At 51.2% G+C, this 17,673-nt stretch overlaps 2 protein-coding genes across 2 annotated transcripts; one reads left to right on the top strand and one right to left on the bottom strand.

Moving 5' to 3' along the window:
* The first annotated feature begins 30 nt into the window (after positions 1 to 30).
* RPA2 (replication protein A2) lies at positions 31 to 4,613 on the top strand. The gene is made up of 9 exons (XM_080566769.1): positions 31 to 183; positions 385 to 497; positions 596 to 697; positions 813 to 926; positions 1,670 to 1,744; positions 2,378 to 2,491; positions 2,812 to 2,922; positions 3,097 to 3,191; positions 3,970 to 4,613. The coding sequence occupies exons 1-9, from the start codon at positions 168 to 170 to the stop codon at positions 4,052 to 4,054; spliced, it is 825 nt and encodes a 274-aa protein (XP_080422895.1). The 5' UTR covers positions 31 to 167; the 3' UTR covers positions 4,055 to 4,613.
* Positions 4,327 to 12,898, bottom strand: THEMIS2 (thymocyte selection associated family member 2). Its single transcript, XM_080566744.1, has 5 exons — positions 12,551 to 12,898; positions 10,300 to 10,440; positions 9,984 to 10,184; positions 8,572 to 9,798; positions 4,327 to 8,013 (listed from the first exon to the last, which is right to left on the bottom strand). The coding sequence occupies exons 1-5, from the start codon at positions 12,642 to 12,644 to the stop codon at positions 7,919 to 7,921; spliced, it is 1,758 nt and encodes a 585-aa protein (XP_080422870.1). The 5' UTR covers positions 12,645 to 12,898; the 3' UTR covers positions 4,327 to 7,918.
* Between the last annotated feature and the right edge of the window lie 4,775 nt (positions 12,899 to 17,673).

The following is a 17,673-nucleotide window of genomic DNA, read 5'->3' as shown; positions in this document are numbered from 1 at the left end:
CCTGCGGCCTCCCCCCATTGGCAGGAGCCGGAAGAAGGCCGATTACGATTGGCTGTGGGCCGACGCAGCGGGCCCGCGGATTGGGCGCGAGGAGGGGCGGGGCGCGCGGGCTGGCGGGCACCCGCCATTCGAGCGCCGCCGCCGCTGTCGCCGCCGCCGCCACCGCCATGTGGAGCGGGCACGGTGCGGGCAGGGCCCGGCGGGCGGGGGCCGGGCTGGGGCCGGGCGGGGGCCGGGGCCGGGCTGGGGCTGGGCGGCGGCGGGGGGCGCCCAGGGCCGCCCAGGGCCGCCGAGGTCCCGGCCCCGGCCCCGGCCCCGGCCCCTCGCGGCGCTAGCGGCGGGCGCGTCGCCGCCGCCTGACGGGCTCTCCCCTTCCCTCCCCAGGTAATTTTGACGGCGGCTACGGGCCCGCGGGCAGCTCGGGGCCCGCGGGCGGCTACGCGCAGTCCCCGGGAGGCTTCAGCTCGCCCAGCGGCACCCAGGCGGAGAAGAAGCAGGTAAGCCGGCGGCGGGGCCTCGCCCGGCCCCCGGAGCGCTGGGCCGCGGCGGGCGGCCGGTGCCCGGAGGCGCTGACGGCGCCGCCCTCCCCTTGCAGCGAGCCCGCTCCCAGAACATCGTGCCCTGCACCGTGTCGCAGCTGCTGGCGGCCGAGCAGGTCGACGAGACCTTCAGGATCCGGGACGTGGAGATCTCGCAGGTGGGCGTCGGGGGTGGCCCTCGAGGGGACCGGCGGGGACCGGCGGGAAGGCCGCGAGTAGGAACGCGCTCGCCTCCGGCCCTTCCCCGGCTAACTCGGCCGTCTTCAAACGCAGGTCACCATTCTGGGGATCATTCGGCACGCTGAGAAAGCGCCAACGAACATTCTCTACAAGGTGGACGACATGACGGCAGCGCCGATGGATGTCAGGCAGTGGGTTGATACTGATGTAAGCGCCAGATTTGCTACCGAGGCTGCTATGTGGAAGGCACTTAGGATCTGTGGAGAGAGTAGTTTTCGAAACAAAAAGAGCTGTTTAGAAAAGTGTTTTGGGAATAACATGCCTCTGAAAGCCAAGGAAGATGTTGCTGTAACAGAGATCACTGGTGTTGTGCATGATTATTCTCCTGTTTTGTAATTCATACGTAGTTCTGCAATGAATCACTTCAGATAATTTTTTTTAGAGTTTTGCTGCTGAAGGTCAACCATAGCTGTACTGAGAGATGCATGCTCAATACTGCATAAGAAATATAAAACCAGGGAGTGAAAGAGGTTTTGTATGTGACTCTGCGATTAAGATGTACCAGTGCACATTGTCTCGTCTTCCTATGCATGATTCCTGAAGTGCTGCTAGTTCTCACTGGACTCTCATGCAGATATAGCAGGCCTTTAAATCTAAATGCATTTGCAAGTGAACAGCAGAGTTCTGTTGAACAGCTCTGGGAGAGTAATTCAGCAGACATTCTGTTGGCTAACTGCATGTTTATCATAAGTTCAATTTTATGTTTATCGATAAGTTCTATTTTTCACTTACAGTTATATTTACCTAACTGCTCTTAATGGTCATAGGAATGGATACAACTTGTGTTTGCTTGAGGCTTTACACCTCCTTTCTTAAGTTATTGATTGTGATAATTGAGAAATGGAAATGCGAATAGCAACACCTTGCTTTCTCCTTTTCCTCTCTGTAAGGAGGCAGGTGGCGAGAACATCGTGGTACCTCCAGGAACTTATGTAAAAGTAGCTGGTCATCTTCGGTCCTTCCAGGTGAGGTCATATGTGATTCCTCAAGTAATGAGGCAGGAGCAGCGGCTTGAAGGATTAGTGGATCTGGCTAAGTGTTAGTAGGCTCCCTTTAGAATATCCGGTTATTTGTGATCTTTGATTATCCTTTTCTGTGGACAAATCCTTGAATGTGTTTGTCTGTTCTGTATGAATCGCTCATATTGTTACTAAATCAAAAGGATGGAAGATGCATTTAAAATGCCACTGTTTATCAGTGAATTATTTTCAGCGGAAAAGAGTACTGACCACCAGGTTATTGGATGCTTGTCCTGTAGAGCTTAAACCATGATCTGGGTAATGGGATGCTTCCTGCAGCATATTATGTAGCAGAGTTGCCTCATAACAGTCACCCTTTAAATAATGCTGCAAAGTGCAGTTACTTACTAGCCGTTCAAAAGAGAAGCTGTCCTGTCCTGCGCTGCTTTGCATGATCACATATGAAAACTTAAGTCCAAAAACTTTGATGCTTTTTATGTGCAGAAAAACTCCCTACCCACCACTGTCCCTGTTCCTGGCTAGAATGATTAAGCACATTCTGTTGCTGTCATATTAATTGTATATTATTAATTGTACTTGTTTTTTCTTTTTTTGTTTTTTTTTTTTAATCTCTGAAAGAATAAGAAAAGCTTGGTGGCATTTAAGATCATGCCTCTGGAAAACATGAATGAGTTCACCACGCACATACTAGAGATTGTTAATGCGCATATGATCCTCAGAAAAAATCTTATGGTACGTACTTCAAGTTCATGACTCCATGCTAGCCGTTACGGGATTATTGTTTATCTCCCAAGGAGAGTGAACTCTTGGTTCGTTGGGGAAATCGTATACAAGTTGTGGGGATGGAAATTCTGCAACTGTTGAAGAGCTACAGTGAGGGTGTAACAGGAGTGTTGGCTTCCTTGGAGAGACATTGTGTTGCAGTCAATTCCCATTGGTTTCTTCTGGAAATCTATTTTTAATTACTGTGTCTCTGACATATAACACTGAGTCTGTCATGCCCTGGGTTTACAGCAGCCTGTGTAACTACAGTTCTACTCTTGTAATTGCAGGCAGCATCAAGAGCGCCTCAGTCATTTACCTCTGCTGGGATAGGTGACGTGGGGGGCTATGGTGGAGGTGGCAGTCTGCCAGTGAATGGACTCACAGCACATCAGAGTCAGGTGGGTGCAAGCAGCTTCTCCAGAGACAGCTGTTGCAGTGGATGCTGCTGCAGAGCGATGTAGGATAAAGCAGTGATTATTCTTTGAAGACTGGTAATTCTTCCTTGACCTTGCTGTCTAATGTAGATATAGAAGCTTAGCTGTGTGCTAATGGTGTAGTTCTTGTTCTTCCAGGTGCTGAACCTGATTAAAAACTGCCCTGTCCCAGAAGGTATGAGTCTTCAAGAGCTGAAACTTCAGCTCCACAATGTCAGCATGTCAACAATCAAGTAAGTGTGTAGAAACAAAGGATGTGCTTGAAATATGGGTAGTCCTTCACGGAGACTGATAAAAGGAGGCAAAGAAGAAAATAGTGGGCAAGCCTAGATCCCTACTTTTTAAACAGGGCTGGTAATTTCATGTAGTAGTGAGCCTGAACTTTTGAATTCTTCTGTGAAACGGTTTAGAACGAGACATTGTCTGTTGAAGTGATGATAATGTGCATCACTCTGTTTTCAAAACAAGCTGTTCAGTAGCTCAGTAGCAAAGCAATAGGTACCTGGGTGTGCTTCAGCAGTATTTTTTCCTGTTCAAGGACAATTTTTCTCTCTCTCTACATCCCAAACAAAATTTTGGAATACAGTGGGGGATGGTGGTGGTTGGTTTTGTTTTTCTTCTTAGCTGTTTCTTATAGCTTCTCCCTGACACTGAGAAGAACAGTGAAATTTAAAGACAGTATTAATGTCTATTATATTCCTGTGTTCTGTCCTGTTTGAACCAGAGCCGTAGGTTCTGCTTTTATCTGGAAAAAAATGCTGAGAGTGGGGGCCTTCTCTGTTCTCAGAGACTGAGCATTGCTGGGGGATGATACTGACATAGCTTTCAAAGTCTTTCTGTACCTACTAATTGGTGGAGCAGCTCTTTAATTGCTAACAAGATACAGTCACTGGGAGCATCCCTTGGAAGATGCTGGAAAGGAACAGTGGGAAGGGGGTGCTGTAGATAGGAAATACCTGAGAGAAAAGTGTTGACGTGGACTACTTAGCAATTGACTTTTTTTCTTCAAAGGCAAGCAGTTGAATTCCTTAGCAGCGAGGGACACATCTACTCCACTGTGGATGATGATCACTATAAGTCTACGGATGCTGAGTGAAATTCTTTCTAGCTGGATTTGTTTTTAAGCAAATGCTTGTCTGTGTTTCAAGTTAACCTGCCGAGCTTTGCAATGTAGAAGGTGATCTTTGCTCTTTCTAGTCTGTAAGAGTCACAGTTATTCTGTGAGTGCCTACACGTTGGAACTCAAGGACAAGCAGAACGTGTAGGAGGATTCTGTTCGTTGGACTTGATTACTGTGCCATGACCATGTGATGGAAGCATAAGCAAATATGGGAAAACTGAACTCAAAGCTTCAGAGCCTTCGGTTTGTTTTTGTCTCTTAGTAGAATGACTGTTAGAAAGAAAAAAAAACCTTTCTAATCTTGTTGTGGGCATACTGACTTTTGTTTCTGGAGCTGTTTCTACTACCACACCTTTCATTCCATTTAATTCACAAAGTGGGTAGCCAAGCGTAATATTCCACTAATGTACAGTAATCATGACTAGATTTGTAATTAGTTTGTGCATTTAAATCTATATTTGTACTATGAGGTAATCTTATTACTGGAGCTTTTGAATTTTATATCCAATAAAAATTTAACTTGGCTAGTCTTGCATGTTTGTGTAGCTCTAGAGGCTTTTGTTCTTCCCTAATGAAAGAAAACATATGTGCTGATAAAACTTAGATGCGTGGGTAAAAACATAGCTCATGCTTTCCGAGGATTTAGTTAACTATACTTATTTTTTCTTAAACTGGTTTAAATTTTCTTAACTTGGTAAATTGGTTTAAAAAGTCAAACTGATACGAACATCTGGACATGAAAACATTAAATAATTCTACTACTGAAAGAAACTACAAGTTGTACCAGTGTTTTAAGTGGAGCCAGGATCCTTTCTGCCACCAAAAGCACTTTAGGTGAAGCTGAAATGAATTACATCATGTAACAAGTTGCGGTGGGATTTGTTTGTTTAAGATATTACAGAGGAAAACACTGAGTTAGGAAGCAGCAGTGTGGATAGTGGTGATGCATCGGTGTGGAGGTAACAAATTTGCATCTCCTTTCTCTGCACAATCCTGTTTTGCTCAGTGAGGCAGCATGCTGTTGACAGCTGCTTCAGGGTATCTGTTCTCATTCATTACGTGCTTCCTGTTGTATAAAATGCAAAGCTGAAAACTACCTCCTGGGAATTGTTTTGCAATTGTCAATGGGAACATTTGAGTAGTTAATAAATACTCAGAAGCATTGTTCACAATGAACCTGTAAAGAACATAGCTGGTCTCACAAAGAGGATGCACGGTTTCTGTGGCAAATGTGTTTAGCATTGCTGAAAAGCAGGACCCGGGATCTTTCAAACCAAATGCTGATAAAACTGAAATGTGCTTGCTGTCCACCAGAGAGGAGCCTGGTTTGCTGCGCTGTGTTGACCTGGCGTTTGAGAGCTGATTGCTGCTTTCACCGAGGTATGGGACCTACTGGAGAAAGCACATGCAGTCAATGGCTTGTGCTCCCTGCTTTGCAGCTGGCTTCCACGGGAGTTGCAAACTATGGGTCTCAGTTCAGATTTTTATATGAGAGGGATGAGGTGACCCGGCTTTGGGAAAGCAGTTCTTCCCTGTCTGCCCATTTGTGACACTGGCATCTGCTTACGTTGTTAATGCTGTAGCAAAATCAAGGTATCCTGTGCGGGTTCAGATGGTGGCACAGCTGTAGCCCATGGTGTACTTTTGGGGCTAAATCATACTATGGATGTGTAACAAGTGAGACTGCTATGGAGACTAGCAGACCTAGAAGCCAGAGTACAATAATTTCAATTTTGCAGGTGGCGTGCAGATTAGGAAGAAAATGATTATTTTTGGAAGTGAAGGTGAGTGGAATTGCCTGCAGTAAAGAGAGTAGTTGTAGGACTATATGAAACGCTTGTGAGTGGAGTGTTAAAATGTCTTCAGCTGTAGAGGAAGTTTAATTCTTTACCTAGGCCCCAGTTGGCTTTTTCTTCAAAGCATCAAAGGACATCTGCTTTTGTCTGGCCGTCAGGACAATTTGGTGTAGGGTTTGGATCTGCTGGGGACAGAAGTGTTTGTTGCTTTGAAAAATGCCTATGTTTAAAGCTATGAGTGAGCCAAGGGTGAAGTCCAAGCTCCTGCTCCTCTCTTCATCCTCAGCCATAGTTCAACAATTACTCTTTTTTTCCAGGGCAAGCAAAAATTGTGTTCTGGGGTGACTGCAGTGGGTTGCTTGGTTGAAGCTTTGTACGTAATGTTTAGGTGCTGTAAATGGTGATAGTGCTTGTTTGCAGGAGAGATGAGTTCTTGCTTTGATGAGTATTCAGTGAAATGATCTCAACAGCAAGAGTCAGTGTCTTAGTCACAATGCTGTGATTTGAGGAGAGAACCCTGATACTGACAGTAAATCACAGGGTGAAAACAAAGAGAAGGAAACCAGCCCAAATCCCATGTAGGGTTTTAGCCAAGTTGGAAGGGAGGAGATGCTCTCTGTGACTTTGTAAATCTGCTCTAGACCCTAGGCGAGGAATGACATGAACTGAAAAACAACCCAAAATTACACTTCACAAAAAAAAAAAAGTTTACTAGTAAAGGAATTGAAAAACTTATTTTCCAGCTCTGATTTGTACCTGCTTCTAATCTGAAGTAGCGAGGTCTGGAAATTGCCCTGTGTTGGTGCTGCCTGGCGCTGCAGCAGCCAGGCAGGGTGGCAATGCTTCGTCCAGTAGGAGTAGGATGTATAGAAAGCTGCTGATGCTGGTTCATGAGCCTTTGGTAGATTCCCGCAAAACAACTGCAACAGAAGAATTAGTTCTAGAACTTTTCAGTTTGAAATGGCTGTGAGCACGGCACATCCTTAGGATCCAGCCAAGCTATTATGCAGAAAGTGTGTGGATGATATTAGTGCATAGGAGCAGAGTGAGATACATGTTCTAGGGCCTTGGCCAGCACCTCAATGACATCTTGGTGACTGCTCATTTCCCAGGATGGTTGCCCAACTGTTTGCTGCTCTGGTGCAGTTGGAGAGTCCCACGAGTGACAGCAGAGGACGCAATCCATTGCACAACAGCCAGCTACAGCAGAGCAGGGAGGATTTAGTCTGCGTATGTGGCTGTTCCTCAGGCATATGGGCTGCTTGCATTCATAGAATCATATGGGGCTGAGGTTGGAAGGGACATTAAAGATCATCCAGTTCCAATCCCCCTGCCATCAGCAGGGATGCCACCCACTAGATCAGGTTGCTCAGGGCCTCATCCAACCTGGCCTTGAATACCTCCAGGGATGGGGCAGCCACAACTTTTCTGGGCAACCTGTTCCAGTGCCTTACTACCCTTACAGTGAAGAATTTCCTATTAACCTCTGATCTAAATCTCCCCACTTTTAGTTTAAAACCATTCCCCCTTGTCCTGTCATTGCCCAAGCAAAAAGTTGTTCTCCATCCTTTCTGTAAGTCCCCTTTAAGTACTGAAAAGCTGCAGTGAGGTGACCCCAGAGCCTTCTCTTCTGTAGGCTGAACAGCCCCAGCTCTCCCAGCCTTTCTTTGCAGGAGAGGTGCTCCAGCCCCTTGATCATCTTCATGGTCCTCTGGACCCACTCAAACAGCCCCACATCCTTCTTGTGCTGGGGACCCCAGGCCTGGATGCAGGACTGGAGTCTTCACTAGTAGGGCCTCACAGGGGCAGAGCAGAGGGGGGACAAGCCCCTCCCTTGACCTGCTGGCCACTCCTCTGCTAATGCAGACTAGGATGCATTCAAGGAAAGGGGGACGCATTATTTGCATCATCGAGGCAGTTGGAATTTGTGCTGTGGACCCCTAAGGTTGTATTTAGCCTTTATTTAATAGGCTATTTAATAGCCTTAATTTAATACAAGATCTAAGAAAATTCGGAGGCTGGACAGCTTCCAGAAACCAGATGATTAGAAAGGAAAAACAGTCTGCATTTTGTGAATTGTCTTTTGAATGTCTTCTTCAATGACTTCATAGTCATGTTCATCACTGCTTTTCTCCATGTCTGCAAGAGAGAAGCACAGACTATGTACATAAATGGAGCTGGAGCATGGTGGAAACCCTACAGGGGGATGCCTCAGCCTGCCCTCCCCTCCTCCCTGGTGTGGTGGTGCAGGAGGAGTACCTGCACCAGGACTCAGCAGTAGCCCCAGCAAGTGTGGGACCAAGCACCTGGAAGGAAAAGGGCTTCTCGCCACTACAGACACTGGCTTCCAGTGCCACGGGTCCCTTGCAATCTGTGGGGCAGGAACATTCTGCATTTGATAGCAGGTCAAGGCCAAGTGCTCGTGTACAGCGTTTGTTTCTCAATAGCCCTGGAGGCTAGACCTTGTTTTCCCTCATGCTACGGCCCATGTGTGGGACAAGGGATGGGGCAGCCACCCACGGAAACCCAGCTGGTCTGGGGTTGGGTAGGTGGGTGCCGGTCTCTCCAGCAGAACATCCCTGCCTCATGTCCCCATGAGAACAGCCCCAGGTACCTCATGGCCAGCAGTGCCCCACAACAATACAAATAATACACACATAGAACCCGCTATTGCTGCTGGGGGCCCCGTCCCCTCACCTGTGTTACTGGGAGCCTTGCGGGACCGGGGAGATGCCAGCAGACGGGGGCGTGGGCTGTACTCATTGGGGGTGCTCCGATGGGTAGTGAGGCTCTTCACCTTCTGGGGAAGGACCAACGGCGGCGGCAGTGGAGGAGCCAGGCGTGTCTGGGAGCTGGTGGTGGGGCTCGGGGCCAGGGAGCGCTTTCCCCTGGAGCGTGTCCTGTCCTTCTGCTTCGGGGCAGGGCTTGGCTGCACCTGCACAGCCCTACCAGCCGCCTTCGGCTTGGGGGGCCGTGGGGGTGGCGGGGCTGAGCCACCTGGCAGCTGCGCCAGCAGCTTGTAGTAGAAGGCCTCGGTCAGCTCCTCCACATGGGAGCAGTGTGTGGAGGGGGCCTGGGAGTGGACGGGCTCCTCAGTGAGGACAAGGGAGAGGTCCAACCACTGGGGTGGGATCTCAAAGCCCTTATCTGGCTCCTCACAGAAGCTGCTGACCAGAAAGGGCTGGGTGATGCGGGCCTCCAGCCGCAGTGCAGGGAAGGAGCCCAGCACATCCCTCTCCAGGGCCGGGTCTGTGGCCACCACCCGGACGTCACATGGCAGTGGCAACAGCTCCACCAGCTCCGTCAGCCTGTACTTCTTGTTGTCACACGCCTCCTCCACAAAGCTGCCCCCCAGATCCAGTGGCAGCAGCAGCTCCTCGCCCTCCTCCTCCTCATCCTCCTCCTCACTATGGCGGAGGCACAGGAGCCGGGTGCTGCCACCAGCCAGCAGTAGCTGCCGGGCCTCCAGCCGGTCACCCACACTGAGTGGGGGCACGTCGTCCTCGCGGCCCTCACAGTCCTGCGTTACCACCACGTGCAGCTGCTGGCCAGGCTGCAGGCTGGCTGCCAGCTCCTGCACCCCTGCAAACTGCCGGGGCCGCCGCCTGAAGCGGCCCTGGTAGGCACTGGAGAGAAGGAAACGGCGGGTGCCGCTGCGGGCAGAGGCCAGGACCCTCCAGGTGTGGGAGCAGCTGTGGATCTGCAGCCGCTGTCCCTTCCGCAGGCGGGGGACCCAGGCGCTCTCAAAGATGGTGGCACTGCGGGGCCCCTCCAGGATCTCGGCCTGTGTCGGCAGCACCTCCTCCATCCCCAGCACCTCGCTCAGCAGCAGTGGCCGGGAGAAGTGAACGTCCTGCGACTCCTCTGTCACATCCTCCACGTCCACCTCCAGCGTGGAGGGGATCTTCACCTCGTCCCTTCGCACTGCAGGGGCAGAGCCACCCTGATCTCGTGCTCGGCCTCTCCCCATGCTGTGGAGAACCTCACCTTGTGCCCACCCTGCCTGTGACCACCCACGCTGCCCGTGTCAGGGCTCTAGCAACAAACCCGCGTAAGGCCCCCCCACCCTCACCCCCAGCACCCCTGCTTGACCCCACAGCAGGACTCACGGTTCATGGTGGCCTGCACCTCGTAGACGGGGCTCAGGAGCAGGGCGTGGGGGCCGATGGTGGGGCACCGCAGGGGCTGTCTCTGCCTGCCCCCCCACTGCAGCGCCTGAGGCAGCGTCAGGCCCTTCTTCATGCTGACCCCCAGGAAAGGTTCCTGTGGTGTGGGGCATGGCCCCAGGTCTGGGGCAGGCTGGAAAAGACCTGTGGGAGGGCAAGGCTGAGACCCTGGCAGGTGCAAAGGGCTCCCAGGGAGGAGGGCCCCGTGGGGTGCCGTGGGCTCGGTTGTGGTGGGCTGGGGAAGGGTGTCCTTGCTCACCCTTAAATGTTGGCAGCAGCTCCGTTGTCTGCCCCGTGCGCACATTCTCACAGACAACCTTCTGCAGCGTGACAGCTGTGATTTTCAGCAGGTCACCAGTTGACAAACAGCACTCATTGCCTGAGATCTCATACACGGACCCTGCAGGGAGAGGAGGGACATGTTGTCATTGACAGCCACTGTGCCGAGGCTGGGCTGTGGGGTGCAGGTGTCCCACATGGCCCCAGGCAGCCCGCCTGGGTCACATCTGGCTGTGGAGTGGCTCCAGCAACTCTGCTAGCCCGTCTCCTCTCAGAGCATGGGGACAGGGAGCCGCCACCCATCAGCATGGGCACTTGTGCTCTGGGAGCCGTGCAGGAAGCAACTGCTGCCAAGCCCATCAGCTGCTGCTTGCAAGCTGTTCACAAATGGGTTTATTTCTTCTCGGCTGATTAATTTTGAGCCCACATGCTTTGATTACCAGTGGGCAGAGATTGCTCTGGCTCACACAAGGCCACACTTTCTGCTGCTGCTGCTGCCCTGCACAAGTGGGGCTGCAGCTGGACACCCTGGTGCCAAGTGTAGTGGAGCTCAGCACAACTGGAGAGGGCTGAGCAACCAGCATCCCTCAGGATTTCCTGGAAGAATCTGCCTCTACCAGCATTTTTTAACTGTTGTTAATCTTTGTATGAAAAGCTTTGCTGATTGAGATTAGCATAGCTTATCAAAAGGGGATCATATTGTGCTTAACCAACCTGATCACCTTCTACAATGAGGTGTTAAGCTTGGTGGACAAGGGGAGAGCAGTGGGTGGTGTTTTACCTTAACTTCAGTAAGGTTTTTGGCACCAAAAATTTTGGCATGTCTCCCATCACATCCTCATAGAGAAGCAGATGAAGTATGGGTTAGATAAGTGCCTGCTGTGCTGGACTGAAAACTGGGTTATTGGCCCAGAGGGTGGTGATCAGTAGCACAAAGTCTATGAAGGAGTTGCTCCTCAGCTCCATCGCAGCATCAAGCCACAGCAGTTGCAACACAAAATATTAGCAAGAATGTGGAGGACATGAAGAGTGTTTGGCTGAGGGAGGAGGCTGAGAAAGGGCTGAGAGTGGCAGGAGTTTTGCTGAAGTTCTTGGAGACACCCTCCCCGCCCACCTGCCGTCCCCAAAACAGAAAGCCAGAAGTAATGGCAGGAAATCCAGAAATATGCAACTCAAAATGTTTAAGAAACATTATCTCTGCAAGATAACACATCTGCAGGGTGCAATGCTGACTAACCCCCGGTGCATAATCATCTGCCTATGAGGGTCTAACACCATCCACCAGCAGCCAAGGGAATATGTAGCTGGGAGCCCCGGAAGAGCTGGCCAAGGGGTCCTTGTTGTGCTGACACTTACTTCTAAGCAGTCAGAAATACCTAGAAGCTTGTACAATCCATGCCCTGGAAAGCTTCCAGTGCTGATAACGGTGCAGATGTCATAACAGAGGAGATAAACAGTGCAGAAGAGTACAACAGGAATGGCTGGAGACTGAACAATGTAATTGGATGCCAAATGCAAACACCATTTCCAAGCTGTGGGAAAGAGTTGGTACTGCGAAGGGACAGGGTAAGTATGTCCTGGGACACACTGCCTTTCATGGAGCAGGAGCTCCTCAGACTACGCTGCCATGCCATGATACCGTCCACCACGAGCAATGAACCCTTCTGACCCTGAATTTCTGCACTCTACGAGCTGCTACCAAACATTTTGCAGCCTAAAACTTCTCCCCCCTCTGGGATGGACTCATGACAAACGCCCTGCTCCAGCCTCCTCACCACAACTACCAGCAACTGCTAAACATGTTAACTGCTGTTGTTTCAGTGAACCGTGGCAGTTTTACGCATTTAGCAAATTTAAGATGTTATCAAGGGCAAAGGCTCTTTGGGAGAGCTAAGCATCCATCTGTGCTGAGCTACAGGGAAAAAGAATTAGACCACTGCTTCTCCTGCTCTTTAAAAGTCAGTGTGACCTAGTGCTAGAAATCTCACAAGTCCTGACGGTATCTTCCACATCGGTGTTGGCACAGTGGGCAGGATCCCACTGTGCATTCCCATTTTTTTGGGAGACCCAGAAATCCAGCAAAAACATTTGCTAATTTCTGACTCCATCTCACCACCAACACGGCCATCAGCAGAGGAAATTACACCGATCAGGGCTTCATCTCTCAGGGCCATGGGGAGGTGGCACAGCCTTGGGGCACTCCTTTGCGTCAGCGGGCACCCAGCACTCACCTTGGAAGTAGACACCAGAGCATATCCTGAGGATGCGGGGTAGGGTGGTGGGGTCCAGGGAGCAGATGTACTCCTGGAAGGAGAGGGGCTCCATGCCTGTGCTGCTGCGTGCTCCGGGGTCCTCTGCAGGGAGTGACCTAAGACAGCTCTGGGCTCTGCTTTCACTTCTGCATGGTTTTCACTTCTGCTTCTAGCAGCGGTAAGTTCCTGCTCCAGATACTTGCTGCTGGCAGCTTTCCAGTCCGTGTAAACAGACCGATGAGCTGCTGGGACAGCCCAATTCCTGTCACCCACGGCCTGTCACAGCCTGGTGGCTCCTAGCCCTACCCCGCCCATGCTGATGGTGCTGAGGGCAGGCAAAGGCACAGACCCTTGGCTCTGCCATGGTGCTGTCCTGGCTGGACCAATGCTCCGGCCCGTCCTGCCCAGGCTGTCCCCATGGCACAGCTCCCATGTGCCAGCCTGCCCTACCCCTCTGTGTCTGAGGCCAGACAGAGTGACGGTGCTGTGGGGCGGAGGCCAGGTCTGAACGGACCATGGCTGAGCTACTGGAGGGCTGTGTCCAGGCGGCCCTCACTCCTTGGAAGCACACGGGCACCTCTATCCTGCTCACCTCCAGGCATTCAGATTCCCCTTGCCCCAGTCACAAATCCCTCCTGCATCACGCCCTGGCTGTGCTCAGCACGCAGAGGAGCAGAGGGGAAGCAGCAGGTCCAGATGGGATCTCTGTGTGGCTGCCTCAGCCCTGGGCAAGGCAGCAGCCACATTCCTGCGTCCAGCACAGGCAGCAGCACCCAGCTCGGCCTCCCATAGAGGTGAGTCCGTCCCTTGCCGAAGCAGTGGAGCACGGTCCCCATGGCCGCAGGCTCCACGCACCAGTCACACAGGCTGCTGAGATGGAAATGTCATTTCTGAGATCTGCAGCTCCTGGTGAGCCTCATCTTTCTAACAACTTTCCTTCGACTCAGCTGATGAATCAAACTGAAGCGGCAGGCTAGGAACAGCAGGAGGATGGGCCTGCATGTAGGAATAAAACTTGAAGAAAGGTATTTTTAAATAGATGATGCACAAAAAGGTGTCTTGCTCTGCTTTGACTCCATTTGCTGAACAGGAATTTCTTAATTCCTTCATAGAAACGTGTGTGTTTCCTGCTGTTAAGAAGAGCACAAAGCAATCTAAGGGACAGAGAGTGCCGGGGCACTGTGATTCCCCCACAGAAGGCAATTTCAGTATGCCTTCCAGCATGTCACAGCAGCAGAGGTGTCCCAAGGATTTCAGGCCAAACTGCCACTTGGAGCTGGACTGTCCTCGGCACCAGAGCAGCTCAGCTGTGCCAATGTCTTGACAACCTACAGGGAGGGAGACCCCACACCTCTCTGGTGACCTGTCCCAGGGCTGCACATCCCTCCCAAATGAGATGCTTTCCTGTTGCTGAGCCTTGCATGTCCCAGGCTGCAGGTGTGGCCATTGGCCCTTGCTGTCTTGTCTGCCACGTCTGGGAACAGGTTGGCTCCATTGCCTGTGAAACTCTCCTTCGAGTAGTTGTGGGCCGCTATTAGATCACCCTTCTCCTCTTCTTCACCAGACAAAACTAGCCCAGCTCCCAAAACCACCCCCTATAGGTGTCACATAAAAAGGTAGTCAAACGTTTGCCTGTTTCAGAGCCCTGCCAAGGACTTTTGCTGAGACAGGTTTGCAAAATTGAAAGTATTTAATAAGTCGACAAGATATAACAGATTTGCAATTGCTGTTGACAAATATACTTACTGCAATAACGCTAATATATGATAACAGTGCTAGCAAAATGCTGTCTGGGGTATTCCTCACCAAAAAGTGAAGGTGCAGAGCTTACCAAGAAGGCATCGTTGTCTTGGAGGAGCACAGCCCACCAACTGCCTCTTCTAGGTCTCCAATCTCTTCTCTCCCCCCCGCCACCCACTTTTCTAACTTTTTTTTCTCACTTTATCTAACTAATGCTAACACTATTGCTGTTTTTTCTAACACTAACAATTGTCCTTTATACTCTAAACTTGAACTTCCCCCCACATGGTGATGTTTAGCATGATTTGGGTGGAGAGTCAAGTTATAGCCATATATGTTTAGCATGTACTCCATTAAGCTCATTATCACATCCAGGGGTGGATAAAAATATGTTTAAAAATAAGAGGACACGGGGAAATTAAATGAAATGGGACAGAAACATACAGTGGCTTAAACAGAACCGTGAGAATTCTAGTAAAGCTAACAAAATACATACATGTATATATTTTAAATATCAATACCGTACAGCTGCTCCCAGGCTTAGCAGCCTATAGTTTACCAAGCTAACAAGCTGGTTGTAGTTGGAGCAGACACCAAAGACTGTCCTTGGTCTTTGCTGAAGTTTCATCCCACAGACTGAAAAACTAACACCCAAGCAGAAACAGCACACAGGAAACCCAGCACTAGTGCAGCTCTGCTCAGTGATGCATTTTTGCATCTTGACACTGTTGTGAGATGCAGGTCCACCCGCCCCTGATTCCCAGAGCAGGCGAGTGATACAAGGACACATGATCAAGGGGGATGCTAGTTTGCAAAGTGTAGAGTGCAACTGTGACAGGACATTTGAGGACCTGGTGTCCAAATCTCCATGGAAATTTGGAAAAATACAAGGAGTCATGGAGGTATCCAAGCCCTGGATTTGGAGACAGCGAGCATGGAGGTGGTAGGATCATACACTGGATCTTGCTTGAAAGAGGCCTTTATGAGCAAGTCTCAAGGCTGCTGAGTTCCAGCAGCGACAAGCCTGGCCTTGGCCAAAGTGAGTCGGAGCCAAAGAGGAAGGAGATGGGCCAGGAGCATCCCTTTTCTTTAGGGATGTGAAGAACTGCATGAGAAGGGGAGTGAGGATAGGGAGAATCATATAATCATAGAATGGCTTGGGTTGGAAGGGACCTCAAAGATCACCTAGTGCCAACCCCCTGCCATGGGCAGGGATGCCACCCACCAGATCAGGTTGCCCAGGGCCTCATCCAACCTGTCCTTGAACACCTCCAGGGATGGGGCAGCCACAACCTCTCTGGGCAACCTGTTCCAGTGCCTCACCACCCTCTGAGTGAAGAATTTCCTCCTAACATCTAATCTAAATCTCCCCTCTTTCAGTTTAAAACCATTCCCCCTTGTCCTGTCATTATCTGATTGAGCAAAGTATTGAAAGGTCACAGTGAGGTCACCCCAGAGCCTTTTCTTCTTCAGGCTGAACGGCCCCAGCTCCGTCAGCCTTTCTTCATAGGAGAGGTGCTCCAGCTCCTTGATCACCTTCGTGGCCCTCCTCTGGACCCGCTCTGACAGATCAACATGCTGGGGGGCTCCAGACCTGGACGCAAGACAAAGTGGGGCCTCACAAGGGCAGAGCAGAGGGGGACAATCACCTCCCTCCACCTGCTGGCCATGCCTCTCTTGGTTCAGCCCAGGACACAGTTGGCCTTCTGGGCGGCCAGCGTGCACTGCTGGCTCATGCCGAGCTTTTCGTCTACCAGAACCCCCAAGTCCTTCTCTGCAGGGCTGCTGTCAGTAAGTTCTTGTCCCACCCGGTCAGCTGCACCCCATCCAGCATCAGCAGGCCCAGTCTCTCAAAAGTTTGTCCAAGGTTGTAGAACCCAAAACCTTGGCACGCCACCAGCCTCGCAGCCAATTCACTTGGCCCCTTCGTCTCCTTCTTCCTGGGTCCCAGTCACCAACTGGGAGGACAGAGGAGAACGCTACTTGCGCTCCCAACCCCTTCAACATATTTCCAAGGGACATGGTTTTTTCCTTTTTGATATTTCAGAGTTTCCTCGGTACAGCTTCGTTTGATCCTACTTGAAAAAGCAGGAAGTGGGAGTCTTTGGAACCCACCAGGCTCGGTAGTCTCTTTGTAATGTCACAAATACAGGCCCCAGGCAGCAAACCTCTCTGGAGAGATTGTCTAGATGGCAAATGGGAGCCTCGGTGCCTCTCAGAGAGGAGTCTCCAATGACTAACACCCTTTGTGCCTTTTTTGTGGCACTGGTTTTGAAGCAGTTGGGAGCCAGAGCCAACTTTGCGTGGTCGGCCTTTCTGAGTTCTCTTTGGTCTTTCCGAGGTCTTTACTCATTCTCCCGGAGTCTCCTCTCTCCTGCCTTAGAACCTCGTATCTATTGTTCAGGGGCACTTCATGGGCAGGGGTGAGACGACTCCTCCATCGCTGTTCTGAGACAAGAGTCTACTCTCCCTCGTCGTACGAGTCTTTCAAATGTGCTTGTTTTGGGCTGCACGCTTGTTTCCCTGCCCCTTGCCTGGACTTAAGGCAGGGAGAGATGTCCAAGTTGGCTGACAACAGCCCAAAGGGCTGACTGGCTCTGATTTGGGGGCAGCAACACCCGCTGTGCTCTCATGGTAGCTTCGCCTTGAGCCTGATTTCATCTACTCAAGGTTCAAGGGAGAGGTGAACAAGGCTAATGCTTTGCAGCTACCTGGAAGCACGTGTAATGGCCCCGTGAGGTTTGGGATGCCTGTAGGAAGCAAAGTAACCGAGCAGTTGTAGGAGGAAGAGGCAGCAAACTTGTCAGGGCTCTGTGATCCCAAACACAGCCAAAACCCTGGGCTGAATAAATGAGTGGAACTAATCGCACATAACGCTTTCGCTTCCTCCTGCTCTCGCCAGGCTGGTGTCTTCCTGCTAGCTCTGCCTGCAAGGGGAGGAACGGGACAGTGGCTGCAGGGCCCTGGGAACTGCTGGTGTCACAAACAAATCCCACCCCTTCCACACACAGCTCTCACTTCCCCACAGGGACCAGGAAAGGAAAGGACAAATCAGGCACCCTGAGCCTGAGGTCAGGGACCTAGGCTCGGGCTAGGCACACGGCCCCTGGGCTGGGGGCCCCTTTGTCACCACTGTCTCCACCTCTCTGAACTGAAATGCAGAGGCCTGGCAGGCGGTCCCTTCACAGGGGTGCCCTGACAGTGGGACAACACGGAGAGGTACTCCAAGTCTGCAGGAGGACATCAGAGCTCGGTGACCCACTGCTCCTCCCAGCAAACAGCACCCGGCGCCTCACTAAGGCCAGAGGCCGGCGCAAGCCGTGCAGCCGAAAGGCCGAGGAAGAGGGGTCACCAACAGCACG

The sequence above is a fragment of the Anser brachyrhynchus genome (assembly GCF_964034855.1).
Source record: "Anser brachyrhynchus genome assembly, chromosome: 24".
Lineage (NCBI taxonomy): Eukaryota > Metazoa > Chordata > Aves > Anseriformes > Anatidae > Anser > Anser brachyrhynchus.
Note: the sequence above shows the minus strand (reverse complement) of the source record. Positions and strands in the feature narration are given on the sequence as shown.